The 16706-nt window shown below is 53.6% G+C and overlaps 1 protein-coding gene across 5 annotated transcripts in view; it reads left to right on the forward strand.

Moving 5' to 3' along the window:
- Positions 1–10014: 10014 nt before the first annotated feature.
- PCDH19 (protocadherin 19) overlaps positions 10015–16706 on the forward strand; it is a 52774-nt gene continuing 46082 nt past the window's right edge. For 4 of the 5 annotated variants that reach the window (XM_015860396.3, XM_015860397.3, XM_015860398.3 and 1 more), the window contains exons 1-2: positions 10015–12487; positions 15353–15680. In XM_015860396.3, the coding sequence (XP_015715882.1) occupies positions 10347–12487; positions 15353–15680 (2469 nt within the window). In that variant the 5' untranslated portion in view covers positions 10015–10346. The remainder of the gene's footprint in view (positions 12488–15352; positions 15681–16706) is intronic. The other variant, XM_085544577.1, reaches the window with a different exon arrangement.

Here is a 16706-nt window from a genome sequence, read left to right on the forward strand (position 1 = left end):
TATCTGGTAATGAATTTTATAACAAACCTGCTGAGCTTGAAAGCTGCCAGCAGGAGAGACATTATGTCAGGTTAATGACAGAGAGGAGAAATGCTCCCCACTATGCTTTTTCCAGAGCATGAAGGACCTCTGGGGGAGGCTGCTGAGGTCCTGCAGGGTCCCCTTGTGCTGCACCCCAAACCCTGTGCTGCTCCCCCATAGCTGTGTGATGGCACGTTAGGCATCAGGATGGGGAGGCACGACCCTGCCAGGACTCAGCCCTATGCTGGACATGTAGCCATGAACCAGCAGCACCCAGAGGCGCTCCTCTCGCTTTTTCAGTTCCCCATCTGCCTTAATCCCACCATGCAAATGCCAAACGTGAGGCACTGGGAAAGCAGCTTAAACAGCACCTAAAGCTAGCTCAACTCAAACTGCTGTAAATAGATTAATTTAAAAAAATCAATTGAGCTCTGCAGGGGCAGATTTTCCAATAGAGATGCACATCAGCACTCTGGTGTCTGCTCCCGTCTCCTGCCCTGTTGCGGAGAACAATGTCCCCTCCCTGCCCTGATGCCCTCAGCTTGTTTGGCCACATGTGGGGCTGCCCCACATCCACCCCAGCCCACTCCCTGTGCATCCAAGAAGTGACTTTGCTGGGAAAGGAGTGCTGCTCCTGCAGTGTGGTGGTGAGGGACAATCATGGGCTGCTTGGGAGTGCTTAGGAAGTCCCATGTGGTGATGCTATTAAATATGATCACAAGCACGTCTGATCTCCGGCCAGCACCAAGCTCTGCTGTTTCCCAAAGTCTCCCAGTTTGGATCTGGATCTGCATTTCAAAGCTACAAATGCTTGGCTCTGAGCTCTCAGCCTGTTACAGCTGTCAGCTCTGTTGAGCCCGGGTCGGTGCTGTTCTTGGTCTGGTCTGTGCCACTGCAGGGATTGGGATGACTCTGCCAGTTGGGATCAGACCAGAGCATGGCTTCATGCTGCTCTGTGCTGGGCTGGCAGGGTTTGACTATCTTTTCCACCAGCAAGAACCTTGTAGAAGAGAAGAATGAAGTCTGGAAAAGGACATGTTTTCTCTTGAATAATGCAGAGAAATACGGAGGAGGAGGTTGTACAAATGTGATTTAGCCCTTTGTCCCTGTGTTATTTGCTCCCAGTCATGAGCGTGCCTCATCTGTGTCCCATGGGCTGGGGGAATTGCTTGCCCTCTGCAACGTGCAGGTGCTCGCAGGCACGGAGCCTTCTCTCCCAACTGCCACCAAGGGGCTTGAGCCGCTTGTTTTATATCTTTCATATTTGCTTGGCAGCTGCTGCGTTTGATGCTGCTCGATGTGAGAGCAAATTGCATTAACAGAAACATATTTATGGGGATGAGTTGAGGGGGAGGGAATCGTGCTCTGAGGCTGTTCGCAGAAACTGTGCTGAGCTCCTTGGGGACTGCTGGGGTGCTGGGCAGGAGGCACCCAGCCCCTGGCCTTGCTCAGAATCCAGGGTGAAAGGCTCTGGGGGTGTTCCCTCAGTACTCACTGCCCTTGTGCCCCCCCATCAGTGTCCATTGGTCTCTCGCACTGTGCCCCAGTGATGTATTTGATGGAAGCAAGAAGGCAGAAGTGGAAGGCTGGGATACACGACTGCGCTCTGCTAGCTGCCTAGGATATTGTCAGGGCAATATCCTGCCCTGCTCCACCTTTGAGCAGCGATATTTCATTAATTTGGTTGTCTCTGCCTGTGCTGATACAGTTGCAATATTGCAGAGGTTCCTGCTCGCATCTCCCCGAGGAGGAGTGGGATTCAGTCAGCAGCAGAGCTCTGCCCTGTGCAGCGCTGTGAGCCCCGCGGCTGCTGGAAGGTTCACCATGTCCCGTGTTTCACGGATGCTTTCAGGCAGCAATAATGATACAGTAGCTCACACCAAAGCAACTGGTTATTATCATCAAACCCTCCGAAATCGCAGGGAAACTCAGCGAGGTCTAGATAAAGCCATGTCCCCATACAGACACAAGGATGTCACGTTGCATTGGCCAATGCCAGCAGACATTGAGCAAGTGGCATTGAGCATCACTCCCAATTCTATATGTGCAGGCTCCCTCCCGGGTGTGGGAGTGACAAATAGTGCGATCAATGTGGAGGCTGAGCTGTGCTGTAATCTTGCTCAGCCCTGCTAAGCCCGGAATTGATCCAGATCTAATCTCACTGATCCTGGGCAAACCCAGGAGCAGATCCAGATTCTGATGTAACATATCCTGTGCAAATCCAGAGGAGCTCGATCAATGTCTCTGTGTCATCACAACGGTTCCTACTCACCGTGAAGGGGCTTATCCGCGTTATCTGCTCTGTGATGTGTAATGTGATAGAGCTGGGCATGGTAATGATCACTACTCATTAGTGACTGATGTCCCCTTCCCAGGGCCGCAGTGCCCTGCTCTGCCTGCAGGGTGGCGGCGTTCCCATGAGGTCTGATAGGAAGAGCAGAATTCTGTCTGGGGATCAGTGCTGTGGATGTAGTCTACCTAAACTTTAGTAAGGCCTCTGACTATCTCTCAGAGTGTTCTGGAGAAGCTAGCAGCCCATGGCTTGGTCAGAAGGGAGAGGAAGTTGTGGAAGTTTTGCATTGTTCCCAAAGTCTGTGTTGGAGCTGGGGATGTCTGGAGGAGATGCAGGCTGTGTAGGTGAGCTCCTGCGCCCACCTGGAGCGCTTTCTGACTCCCTTACCCAACACCATAGACATCAGCGAGCACTGCATGCCCCCTCCTTTTGCTGCATCACCCACAGACACCAGCTCTGCAGCCCGTGGCATTGGGATCGAGCTCATCCAAGGGAGCAAGCAGCAGAACCCACGTGTGCCAGTCAAGGGGCTTCTGCTGCAGGGCCCTCTTGCTACTCTAATAAGTTCAGGAACAAAAAGCAATTACCTTCTGGGTGGAATTTCTCCAGCCTTTACTCAGCCCACTGGGGAATTTGGCAGGCGCAAGTACTGCAGTTTTATTCAGCTATTCCTGAGTTATACCCAGCACAGGGAAAATGGCATGTCTCACAGCTTGATGTTTTTCTGATGTCTTTATTCTAATATGTATATATATATATATAAAGAAAAAAACAGACCCCAAAGCTCTCTCTTCAAAATGTAAAACCTGTCCTTAGCTTAATTCAGTGGAGACTCAAGCAGCTGCTCCTGCATCTTGGAGAAAAGAGGCCTTGTGCTGTTAATGTGTGCTGAGATTGGAGGCAGGGAGATGAAAGCGCTGCTCCCCATGCCCCAGCTCTGCGGGGATATGGGATATGGAAACAGGGCTGCTCACAGCACAAGCACCCCGCTGACCCCATTGGGTGTCATTGCCTGCTGCCGGGCACCTGGCTCCCCAGGAGGAAGACGCAGTGCAGGTTTCTATGGCAGTGCAGTGCACGGCAGCAGTTCTCCTTATCGCTCCGACCTGATCGGGAGAAATTGCTTTTGTCAATTTTAATTTTGGCTGAGCTGAGCAGGATAAACAAAGGGAGGTGCAGGCAAAGCAGATGGTTTGTCACAGAGCACAGAGCAAGCAGGAAGACTGCAGCTTTTTATAGTGTGTAATGGCCTTTCCTCGCATCGAACTATCCATCACCGTGCGGCTCCTGAAATAACCGCGTCTGTACAATGGATGTGAAACACCCCAATGTGGCAGCAGGTCTGGGCCGTGCGGTCAGTGGCGGTCCTGGCAAAGGTGGGGAGCACCCACAGCCCTCCTGGCCACACAGCAGGGGATGTGGCCATGCTGCCCGTGCCATGGCACCGCGTCCTGAGCAGCTGCGGAGATGGGATTATTTTTTTTTCTTGGAGCTCATGGTCTCTGAGCACAGCGCAGATTGGTGGATATTTGTTTCAATAAGAACCATGCTGGTGTTTGCAAACCCTTTTAAATTGCTCTCAGCAAGCGCTTCTGCATCTGGAGAAAAGCCTGCTTGTGGAAAAGCCTGCAGAAAGAGGAGGTCTTGGAGCCTGACGCCCTGCCAGGTTCCATCCCGCCGAGCGCTGGGGCCGCAGCGGGGCGAGCGATGTCCCTGGCTGCTGACAGCCCCTGTGCCAAAACAGCCCCATTAAAGCATCCCTCTGCAATCTCAGATACTGTGCAAATAGGAAGGAAAAAAAATCCAAGTAGGTTGGAACTTTATTAACGAACAGAAAGAGGGATAAACGTATCCCACGAACCATTTGCTGCAAATATGCGGAATACCTAAAATAGCTCCGGCGGCTGCTGGAGCTCAGGTTTGTGCCCTAAGCCATGACAATCTCCATACATTTGTGCTGGCAGCAGCCAACCCTGCAGGCTGAGCTGCTGGTGGCTGTGATTTCTGCAGATAGGCTCTGCCAGATCCGAGCCAGAGCATCGCGCTTCCACATACACAGGCAGGAAATGTCCCCCTGGGGGACAGCAGCGTTCTGCTGGCTTTGGTGGTGCAGGGCAGGGGCAGCAAGGCTAGATGCTGCTTTTCCCTTTCAGTGTGGTACTTACGTGGTGCACTGGGGTGAAGGAAGATTTCTGCTCCATCCCTCTCTGCTTTCTGAGCGGGGCAGCAGTTATTGCTGTGGTGCCCTGCCTTGTGCAAGTGGCACCCACATGGCACACTGCTGCTTCTGAGTGTCTAAAGGCAGCTCCTCTGGGTGATGCCACATCTCCCAACGTGCCTCCCCTCTTGTTTTTAGGGGAAACACTCCATTTCCACCAATGCCCCTAAATGATCCACTATAGGCAATTGCATCACCTATAAACAAGACAAACCCGGAGAACAGATGCATCCCCTACTGTTAATATATTAAAATTATAGATGATCACAAAATAGCAGAGTACAGAATAAATATAGCCATGATGTAAATTACTTTTTCCTCTATTTCCTTCCATTAGCCAGGGCCCATTTACCTCAGCAGAACGCTGTCCCTGGGAAGAGGCTGGGCTGGATGTGGAGCTCAGGTGCTATGAGTGCCGTTAGGGGCTGTGGGATGTGCGGCACCTCCTGTTCTGTTCAAGAGAGAGAAAAAAAGGCCCTTCCTATCTGATCTGTGCTCTTTTGTCCTGGGCATCTCTTCTACAAAATGTTTTGGCCAGCAGACCAGTGAGGAAAGTTTGCAGAGTTGGCAATTACACCTTGTGATACAGGAGAAGACCCTCAAACAAGATGATTACTCATTCTACCAGGCACGGCTATCCATTATGGTTAATAAACTACTGCATAAGTAATTCTTAGCCTGATCCAAACAATGCATCTTGCTGGACTCCCTTCCATCCTCAGCCTCGTGTCAGTGGGTACTTGGCATCAGCAGACGGCGATGTTTGTGGATGAGTGGACAGACAGCCAACTTCTTCCCCTTATTTTCCAAGGGTCAGATGGGCTCAGGTGCCACTGCCAGCTCCCGGCTGTGTCCTGCTTGGAAGGACAGAACTGGTGCTGGTGACACTGTTGTGCCAGAGCTGGGGACACAGTGTGTCTCTACAGCCACCCCTTGGCTCCGGGTGCTGCAGTGGCACTGTCCCAGCAGTTCTGTCTCCTGCCCGTTGCTGGGACTGTCTCCAGGTAAAAGCAAGAGAACATTTGGGAGCTGTCAGCACTCCACCAGTGCCAGGTATCTAATTTTGGCTGTAGGAAAGGAGGCAGCACAATCTATTTCCCATCCTACAGGGTCAGCAGCAGACTATGGAGTGATCCGGGACAAAGAGGGGAGACAAGAAAAAATGCAGAATAAGGGATTTCATCGTATTTACAACAATTTTGAGGCTCCTGCTGGAGCTGCTGTTCAGGTTGCTACCCTGTGTGCATCAGCCATGGGGCACAGCAGGGTGAAGCTCTGAGTATGTTCTGCACATCACAGCCCTTCTCTGGGGAGCTCTGTTCCCTGGCTGTTGGGTCCAGCTCACAGCTGGGATGCACAGCAGCACTCCGCTGTGTGCTGATGGCACCAATTGCAATGTCATTGTGCTCGTTTTGCTCCCCTCCCTCTCCTCTCCGTGCTTTTAATCTTTGCTTAACTTGTTGTTCAGGCAATTGCATGGCATTTAGTGCGCGGTGATGTGTGTTTGGGGCCTGCACTGGAAATGCAGCTCATTATCTGGAGTGGATAATATTAAGCACTTTTCTCTGTTGGCCATTTGATCACAAGGTTATCCTGGTTGATGGGTTTACACGCTGCAATTGATTGCAGAGGAGACATCCAGCCGGAGCACATGCTTCCCACAGGTGTGCTGCTGTGCTGCGAGGTGGGGTGGGATGTGGGGGTGATGGGTGGCACTGCTCAGCCCCACTCCGGGTCCAGCTCTGTGTGCTGAACTGCCTTCACCTTCCCAAATGGAAGAGGCTCCGGGGCACAGTGGCCTTTTGCCTGAGCACCACACTGCCCCAGGGCCCCCAGCTGTGCTGTTCTCTCCTCCCCCCAACCCCAGACCCTCTCTGCACCCCCAGCATTACACCACGCTGCGGGCTGTGCACCTGGGAGGGATCCGGTGCGCTTCCCCTGGGCCAACCTCAGTGCAGAGCTCAGCCCTGCACCTGCCACTTTTTTAATATAGGCTCTAAATCAGATTAGAGCTGCCTGTCTGGCTCTGCATGATGCGCTTCGTGATTATTCAGCATTATGGAATCTTTGATAAAAGATGCTGCATCGGTGGAAGCGAATTAAACTATCGAGCGATAGGAGCGGATCGAATCCCCCAGAGCAGTGCTGCTGCCCTTTGGCTCTGCCAGCTCTCCCCGCACCAATGGTGGCTCAATGGCCGATGCGCTTTGCTCTGAGTTTTCCCATTTCATCTCTCTCTGCTGCAGTGGTTTGTTTTTTTTTTTCTCTCGTTGGCTGTGATATTAGAAACATTGCTAGGGGAAAAAAAACAAAGCACAGACCTACACCGTAACTCTGACACCCGGATGCGTTGAAAAGCTTTCAAGTTTTGCAGAACTGGATAAGCAAAGAAAAGAGAAAAAAAAAAAAAATAAACCTACATCATTTATTTCCTTTCTCTGAGCAGCTGAAAGGAAAAAGTGCCAGAAAGGAGAAAAACAACACTTCACAAACGTTACCTGTGGAATTAAAAAGGACGGCCCTGAAAAAATAGAATTAAACTGATAAAGTTTCTCTTTGATGTTTCAAATGAATTTTGGTGCTGTGGAGCGTTTTGTGTGCGGGGTCTCCCCACAGCCTCTCCCCACACGTGGCCTCATCCCTCCACCCATGGAAGATTAATAACCCCCCATGCTGGCAGCTGACACTGTGGCTTCAAGGACCAATGGCTCAAACCTGGAGATGTACTTCTGATGGGTAGAAGGGAGTCAGCAATAGGTGCTGGGCTGGGAAGGCATCATTTGCATTAGGGCTCAAACAAAGGGCTGCGAGCTGCGCAGCGTGCTTTAATTACAGCTTTCCTTATCGTACAGTGTGGGCAGGAGCAGCAGTACCACCTTCGGTGCAAGGTGCCACCAGCTGCTGAGGGCTCAGCATCAACCTGCTCATGGGGTCTGGCCAAGTGGGGGCAGTGGGAGTGGATGGGGCAGGCAACACTGTGCCAGCCGTCCTCTCTGGGGTCACAGCGTGGTGGGAGCGCTGGGCTCATTGTGTTGCAAGGAACGGAGTGAAGCGTTCAGATTTCCAAGCCAACGTGTGGCATCTTTATTAATGTGCCTACTTGAGATCCCTGGGACGCGATGTTTTCTCCTCACCCTGGCCATCCATCTGTGCTGATACCACGGCCATTAATCCATGTTGGTGACAGCATTCGGCCCTCCCGCGGGGCAGGGGATGTGGAGTGGGGTCAGGGAGTAGCCCAGATATGAGCCCATCGCTGCGCCCACCCCTTCATCGCCAAACGGAGGGGAATCTTTTCAGATCTCAGAGCCTTTGCCCGCCTGCCTGGTGCCTCCATCACATCAGCAGTTTCCTTTATCGCAGCAGCAGAAAGACACGCAGGCAATAAATAAAACTCTCAGACTTAAGAAGGAAATATTTCAGCAGAAAAAGAGCTGGAAAAGGAGGTGGGTCCCTGCCCAGCCTCTGTTCCTCCTCACGTCCCCTTAGTGCTCACCTGATTCCCTCTGCTTTACATATCTCCACTGCACAACTTTCTCCCTCCGGGGAAATACGTCGCAGCTTCATAATTCCCACTGTCAGCAGAGGAGATTTTTTTTCCCCTGTGACATTCCACCTAAACGCTCCATTCTTTCATTTCCCATCATCCCTCTTGGTGATGCCCCATGTCCAGTGTTAAATAATTCCTTCCCTCCCTCCCTCTCTACTCCAACCACTTCCATAAGGCTCTGTTTGCCTCCTGACATACAGCTCTTACCCAAGCAATATATATATATAGGTATATATATTTATTTGAACCTTTGAATCTTCCTTCTGAACTTGGTCAGTCTGTGCCTTTGATCATTACCTCCAACCTGTTGCCAGAGACATTTGCCTCACCTGGGGGAGACTCAGCATCCTCATCCCCCCCAGCTGTGCCCCTCCATCTCTGGTCACAGCCAAGTGCTCAGCGCCCACCTCATTTTGTTGTTTCCTGCCCATGTTTCCAACCTTGCTGGGCCCTTCCGTGTTAATTTTCCACACCTGCTGGAGCTCGCAGCACCTCCCAGCACACCATCATCTGCCAACTTCATTAACGCGCAGTTTACTCCCTCTTTCCAGGTCATTAATGAGGGTATTAAATGAGAGCAGACCTAACCTAGATCCCTGCAGTACCCCATCAACACCTCCCCCTGTTTCTAATTACCCTTTGTTTATGAGCCTTCAGCCGGCTTTCCGATCCGCGTGGCACACTTCAAGCCATCAGAATCAATTGTTCCGAGGAAGGCGACACAAGCGCCGCAGCAGAGCTGTCCCCACCCGCCCCGTCCCCACCTGCCGCCTCCCTTCCTCCAGGGCGGGGCGAGGAGCTGCTCCAGGTGTGGGAATCCAATAGGACACGCGGCAGGAGCACGAACCCTTGTCAACCTTGTCCGTGGGCACCCGAGGTGGGATGTCCCCAGGGTGAGTGTCGCTGGGGGAGGCGCCCGTAGGAATGGTGTCCCCAGGGCGGGCGTCCCCAGCAGGGTATCCTCGTGGATGCTGTCCCCAGCAGGGTATCCCCGCTGTTGTTGTCCCCATAAGGGTATCCCCGGGGATGATGTCCCCATAAGGGGGGATGATGCTCTCATGGCCCGAGCTGCTGCCCCCAGCGCGGTGTCCGGTGATGCTGCCGTGCCCGTACAGCCCGCGAGGTGGCACCATTGTGCCTGCGAAGCCGCTCGGGCCCCGACGGCGCTCCCGCTCCGCGCTACCCGGGGGCCGAAGCCGCTCCCCCCCCCACCGCCGACCCCGCACCCTGACCCTCAGCCCGCCCCGGCGCCGCCCGGCCGCTATCGACCCGCGGGTTCCCGGGGCGGTTTGCCACAGAGAAGCGCCAGCACCCGGCCCTTCTTTAATTTTTATTATCGTTGTGTTTTAAACCCTCCGGGATTCCGCTTGGCTACAACTTCGCAGCTAAAAGCTCCGGAGCCGCCCTACAGGGCCGGGTGTCGCGCCGCTGCCCGAGGCCGTATGGAGGGGGGTGAGGGGGGTGGAGAAGCACAGACCGTCCAGCACTCGGTGCACGGCCGCTTCTCCGCGCTGTGCAATCACAGTGCGGCCCAACTGCGTGTCCGCTGTGCGGCACATCGCGTTTAGAAGTTCCTTTTCTAAGCGTACAGGCAGCCCGCAGCTTTTCCCAGGGAATTAAAGATAACGAGCGGCGAGTTGGGCGCGCTGCCCGCGCGGGAGCCGCAGGGAAAAGCCCCGGCAGCGCCGCTTCCCACGGTGCCGAGGTGCCTCCAAACGCGCCCGCACTTGATGCGCTCCCGGCCCCGCACACAGCACAGCGCGCCCCGCTCCGCTCCGCTCCGCAGACCCCGCCTCGTCCCCGCCCCCCGGTGGGCAGCACGGCTCGGCTCGCTCCCATTGATGGAAGAGCCCCGCTCCCCCCCCGCCCCCTCGCCCCCATTGGACGCTCCGCTCCGTTTCCCACCCCCGCGCCTCCCGCCCCCGCGCCGCCCGCCGGCGCTCCGGACTGCGGGCAGTGGCGTGCGGCCGCCGCAGCGAGCGCCGGCGGGAGCGGGTTCAGCCTCGGCTCGGGCTCGGCTCGGCTTCTCGCTCGGCTTCCCGCTGCCGCTCGCCATGCCCGGCCCATCCTCTGCACCGCCGGCTCCGAGCTGCTGAGCGGGCGGCGTTGGCGTGGACGCGGGGGGACCGCGGCTCCGGTGCCCGCTCCCGCCCGCCGCCGCCGCCGGGTCGCTCCGCCGGGAGCTGCCCGCATGCGGACGGGCGGCCCCTGAAGCGAGCGGCCGTCGGGGCGCGACGCGGCGGCCGGAGGGGGCGGGTGCGGCGATGGGGGCTCTCCCGGCGCTGCTGGGGGCTGCCTTGCTTTGGGCCGGCGCCGGCGCCCTCGTCAACCTCAAGTACTCGGTGGAGGAGGAGCAGCGGGCCGGCACCGTGATCGCCAACGTCGCCAAGGACGCGCGGGACGCCGGCTTCGTGATAGACCCCCGGCAGCCCACCGCCTTCCGAGTGGTCTCCAACTCGGCCCCCCACCTGGTGGACATCAACCCCGGGTCCGGGCTGCTGGTCACCAAGCAGAAGATCGACCGGGACCTGCTGTGCCGGCAGAGCCCCAAGTGCGTCATCTCACTGGAGGTGATGTCCAGTTCCATGGAGATCTGTGTGATCAAGCTGGAGATCAAGGACCTCAACGATAACGCGCCCAGCTTCCCCACTGACCAAATCGAGCTGGAGATCTCAGAGACTGCCAGCCCCGGCACCCGTGTCCCATTGGAGAGTGCTTATGACCCAGACTCAGGCAGCTTTGGAGTGCAGAGCTATCAGATCACACCCAATGACCTCTTTGGGCTGGAGACCAAGACACGGGGAGATGGCTCTCGCTTTGCTGAGTTGGTGGTAGAGAAGAGCCTGGACCGTGAGACCCAGTCCCACTACAGTTACGTGATCACGGCACTGGATGGCGGTGACCCGCCCAACTTTGGCACAGTGGAGCTTAGCATCCGCGTCATTGACTCCAATGACAACAACCCACTCTTCGAGGAACCGGCCTACACTGTCAGCGTGCCTGAAAATGCCCCACCGGGCACACCAGTCATCCGCCTCAACGCCTCTGACCCTGATGAGGGGACCAATGGGCAGGTGCTCTACTCTTTCCACAGCTATGTCTCCGACCGGGCTCGAGAGCTCTTCCAGATCGACCCTCAGAGCGGCCTCATCACAGTCAGTGGTGCCATTGACTATGAGGAGGGACATGTATACGAGCTGGATGTGCAGGCCAAGGACTTGGGACCTAACTCCATCCCTGCCCACTGCAAAGTGACCATCAGCGTGCAGGATGCCAATGACAACCCTCCCCTCATCAACCTTCTCTCTGTCAACAGTGAGCTGGTGGAGGTGAGCGAGAATGCCCCTCCGGGGTATGTCATTGCCCTGGTGCGGGTCTCAGACCGTGACTCAGGGGCCAATGGACGTGTGCAGTGCAAGCTGCTGGGCAACGTGCCATTCCGGCTGCAGGAGTATGAGAGCTTCTCCACCATCCTGGTGGATGGGCGTCTGGACCGTGAGCAAAGGGACCAGTACAACCTCACCATCCAGGCCAAGGACAATGGTGTCCCCTCCTTGCAGGCTACCAAGTCCTTCACTGTCAAGATCACCGACGAGAATGACAACCACCCTCACTTTTCCAAGCCCTACTACCAGGTCATCGTGCAGGAGAACAACACCCCGGGGGCCTACCTCCTCTCTGTGTCAGCAAGGGACCCTGATCTGGGCCTCAATGGCAGCGTCTCCTATCAGATCGTGCCCTCCCAAGTCAGGGACATGCCTGTCTTCACCTATGTCTCCATCAACCCCAACTCTGGAGATATCTATGCTTTGAGGTCCTTCAATCATGAACAGACCAAGGCCTTTGAATTCAAAGTCTTGGCAAAAGATGGGGGCAATCCCTCTCTGCAGAGCAATGCCACAGTCAGGGTGATCGTCCTGGACGTCAATGACAACACCCCAGTGATCACGGCCCCACCGCTGGTCAATGGGACCGCGGAGGTGTACATCCCCCGGAACGCAGGAGTTGGCTACTTGGTGACAGTGGTCAAGGCAGATGACTATGATGAGGGTGAAAATGGCAGGCTTTCCTATGAAATGGTGGAAGGAGACAGAGGATTTTTTGAGATAGACCAGGTCAATGGAGAGATAAGGACCACCAGAGCCTTTGGGGAGAATGCCAAGACAGCCTACGAGCTGATCGTGGTGGCTCATGACCATGGAAAAACATCCCTGTCGGCCTCTGCCTTGATTTTGATCTACCTGTCCCCAGCCCTGGATGCCCAGGAGTCCATAGGATCTGTTAACCTCTCCCTGATTTTCATTATTGCCCTGGGGTCTATTGCAGCCATTCTTTTTGTCACCATGATCTTCGTGGCAGTAAAGTGCAAAAGGGATAACAAGGAAATCAGGACCTATAACTGCAGGTAAAGAACATCTTTATTTCTGTGTACCGGCCAGGGGCTGCTTTGATTCCTGTGAGCACAGTTATTTTTCCTTTTGCTGTTGTATGCCTGGGGTTTGCTTTAGCAGCAGCAGCGAGCCGCAGGTCTGTGAGATGTCCTTAGGAGCTTTAGAGCACTTCTCAGGGGGAAGAAGCGAGCCCCACGCCGAGGTGAGGGCTGGCATCATTTTTCATTTGCCAATCTGTTGCGGCGGGCGTTGGGTTCTGCTCTGTACAGAAGTGCCTTGGGGACGGATCCACCATCCCACCTATGTACCACAGGACCACAGAGTGGCATCCTGGTGGTGCCCACAGCAGTGGGGATGGTGGGCCCTTCCTTCCCTCTAAGAGCCATTGTGTGCCCGTGGCGTGGATGTGGCTCAGCCATGGAGGACAATGCAGCCGAGCGGATAAATGCTCCCCAAAGCTTTCCATCCCTAGAGTCGGATGGAAGTGATGGGGACGCAGTGGCTGAGAGCTGGGCTCTCGCAGTTATTTTTGCAGCGCTGCATTCTTTTGCCCAGGCTGAATGTGGGCGCGCGGTCCGAAATGCAGGAGGGCAGGTCAGAGCCGGCTGAAAGGGGAAGATGTGGAACTGAGCCCCTGAATATGTAACAGCCCTGCGATTATTGTCTCTCTTTTACTATTCTCTGTGTTACACAAGTTAGTAGACAAACGCTAACCACACATGAATATCAATCAGATGCCATAAAAGAGCAGCTGCAATGCCTCATAAATGGTTTAATCCTGTTACTAGTGAAATAGCCATGACTTCTCCATTCCTTCAGCACTGAGTCATTTCAGATGGGAGGAATGGAAATTAATTTTGCTCTACCTTTGAAACCTGGCATCACCTGTGGCCATTCTTTGGGGGGGAGAGGGGAGAAGAGAAGGGGGTTGTGCGGTCCTTAAAGTTTTATTTATGCAGAAATAATGCTGCAGAGTTTGATTTTTTACACCCCGTTTTCACAACACAAAGTGTATTTTTAAGCCTTTCTGCACGATGGGGGGGAAAAAAATCATCTGCAAATAGAACTGGCTCTGTGCTGTGTTACGGGGAGCTAATATAGCAGATTTCTTTCCAGCTCGGCCCATTAAACATGAATGGGATCCGAACGTATAAAAATCACGTCGTGGTGCCCCTTGCAGCTTCACGCGTGTGTATGGGCGCTGGGTTTGCTGTGATGGCTTAGGGATTAATGAAGTGCAGTTTAATTAAATAATTGGTCAATAGAGAAAGGACAACAAAATGAATGCCTGCGGGAAATAATTGGGATCTCACATTGCCAAACTTAAACATTTAGGTAAACAAAACAATTAAAGCTTCATCAAGCGTTGTTAGGCGACTCGGCGGCGTATGGATTGTTGGCACAACAGAAATCCCTGCCTTGCTCTGATTTATTGCCGCGCTTGGGGAAGGCGCGGGCTGCTATCGGTGATCAGCAGGAGTCAGCTGCAGAGGGAGAGGGGCAATGCATTGCCCCAGCTCTGCCTGTGGTCACCGGACACGCCGTGCTGTGTTTGCACTTGGGCTTCCAGTGCTTTATTTCTGATGTTCCTTGCAACATCTGGTGGAGAGGCTTCATAAAACGTGCGAATTTACGAGGCACATAAGGTTATACGAGAGAGCTCCTCAGCTTGGTGGCATTTTCATGCTCAGGCAATTAGCTTTCTGGAACAAGAGTATTTGCCCAATATTTGCCTTTCTAGATAAACTGTGTTATTCATTCATCCTATTATTTCAGCTGCAGTTGTTGTGTTTGGTGGGTTATTTTATAACACATACTAAGCAGAGGGGCAAACTCCTGGCTTTCAGGTGTGCAAGCTGCGGTGTGCCCTGGGAAGTGCTGAGCTGCTCAGAGCTGTGCGTGCCTCAATGGGGCTGTGTTGGAAGGAGAAGCCCCAGCTCTCCAAGCTCAGCCTGCAGAGTTAGCACAAGGTGCGGTGGTGTTCCTTATGTTCTGAGCTGTGCTTTATGGTAACTTCTTTTCCCCCCACCCCCCAACCGCTGGTGTTATGTAGAAGGCAACAAGACACTTCATCAGCTGATTCTTTTGGAAGGTGGGAAGCAAAACTGGGGAAGAAAGGGAGAAAAAGCAAGCTTGCAGTTACAAAAAAAGAAAGAAAGGTCAGGAAGGATCATTTCTCTTTGCAAAACACAGTTGTTGTTCTCCGATTTCCAGAAGATGAATGCCTTTCCCAGCAGAGGGGTGTGTGTGTGTCAGGGGATGAGTGAGGCAGAGAGGCATGGCTGGAGGAGAGATTGCAGCGATCAGGTATTGCCAGGAGATAGCCAAAATACGAGCGCTTTGGATAGAGCGCTAATAAACAAACGGCCTTTGGAGTGCGAGAAATAGAGCTTGCCAGGCAGGGCTGCTTCCGAGTCTGCTTTATTTACTGCTATGGAAAATGAACTGGGAAAAAATCCACTATTCATTTTGAATTTTCATTACGGGGACCAAATTAAATCACTTTTAAAATCCTTATTACGCATGGAAATGAATGCAGATACCCTTTTCAGTTCATGGATTTTAACATCTCCATTTTTCTCTTCTGCAGGCTGGACTTTACTCCCAGTCACTAAAAATCAGCAATTAGAAACACTGGGAAAAAAAAAAAAAAAAAAAAGCAGGGCCATTTCCCCTTTGCTTTCATGTCTGACCCGAATACGTTGTACATAGGAAAATGGGTTCCAGACTGTTCTGTGTCACAAGAGCCCGAATGTGACGTAATGCGTGTGTCTGAATCCTGCATGGAGACGGGGCCAAGCCCACAAGCTCTCCGAGTGCTCCTTTCAGGGGCAGAGTTTGGGATGCTCTCAGCTTTTCCTTTTTCTTCCCTCCCCCAGAATCGCAGAGTACTCCTATGGGCATCAGAAGAAATCAAGCAAGAAAAAGAAAATCAGCAAGAACGATATCCGCCTGGTTCCGCGCGACGTGGAGGAGACGGATAAAATGAACGTTGTGAGCTGCTCCTCCCTCACATCGTCCCTCAACTACTTCGACTACCACCAGCAGACTCTGCCACTGGGCTGCCGCCGCTCCGACAGCACCTTCCTCAACGTGGAGAGCCAGAACAGCCGCAACGCCGGCTCCAACCACATCTACCACCACACCTTCACGGGGCAGAGCCCCCAGCAGCCCGACCTCATTATCAACGGGATGCCGCTGCCCGAGGTGAGTCCTGCCTGGGTACTGCTGATGGTGCTGTGCCGCCGGGCTGAGTCGATGAGTTGGTGTTGCTGAGTGATGGATGGTGGGCAAGGAGCAAGCGCATGGCTGGGCACTCACCTCCATCTCTGTTGGGAGAGATGGGCAATGTTGAATCGCTTCTTGTGGGTTCTGCGTGGTCGTGGCACGTGTTTACAGGTGGGTGCTTCTCCCATCAGGCACAGCTCCCAGTTGGGGAATGCTGGCGTGGCGTGGCGTGACTCTGTGTGCTTTGTAACAGGACTTTGAGTGTGTTGACTCAAAGGAAGATGTGTTTGTTGGATTGACAGGAGTTTTTATGAGGTCCTTAAAACCCTTCTGGTGCTATCGCTTATCCCCTGTCCTACTGGGAATGCAGCACACATTGGTGTGCTGCCAACGGGTGGTACCAAGTGAAGGTGCTGCCGTGTTCCACGTTGTCCTCATCAGGTTCTCCTAATTCATTGGCTTTTCTGTACATCACAGGCGTCATTTAATGTTGCTTGTTTGTCTCTCTTTGAACTATTGTTTAGTATTAAGCAAAACAATCAAAGGTTTGTCATGTTTCCTGCTTTGAACGGAATAACAAAGCTGAAAAAGCTCCTAAAATATTTATGGTTAGTGCTGTTCTGCGCTTGCGGTGCTGGTGTAAATGCAAAGTGATGCTCCTGGAGACTGTGGAGCTGCTTCAGATTCAGACTTGTGCTGTGGAGAACAGAGCCTGGCCTGCTGTGAGACAGCAGGGCTGCTGGAAACACTTGATAGTCGTGGGCCCAGTCTTGTACTATTTATCAGAAAGAGCACCGATGCAGTGGCACAGGCTGCCCAGGGAGGTGCTGAAGTCTCCTTCTCTGGAGGTGTTCCAGAACCATGGGGATGTGGCACTGAGGGACGTGGTTACAGGTACGGTGGGGGTTGGTTGGGGTTGGACTAGATGATCTTAGTGGTTTTTTCATCCTTAGTGATTCTATGTAGTGGTGAAGCACACCCTGACCTCCGGTGTTTTAGCACCTG

Source organism: Coturnix japonica, chromosome 4 (assembly GCF_054131305.1).
Source record: "Coturnix japonica strain WE chromosome 4, WE-NBRP24, whole genome shotgun sequence".
In the NCBI taxonomy this organism is placed as follows: domain Eukaryota; kingdom Metazoa; phylum Chordata; class Aves; order Galliformes; family Phasianidae; genus Coturnix; species Coturnix japonica.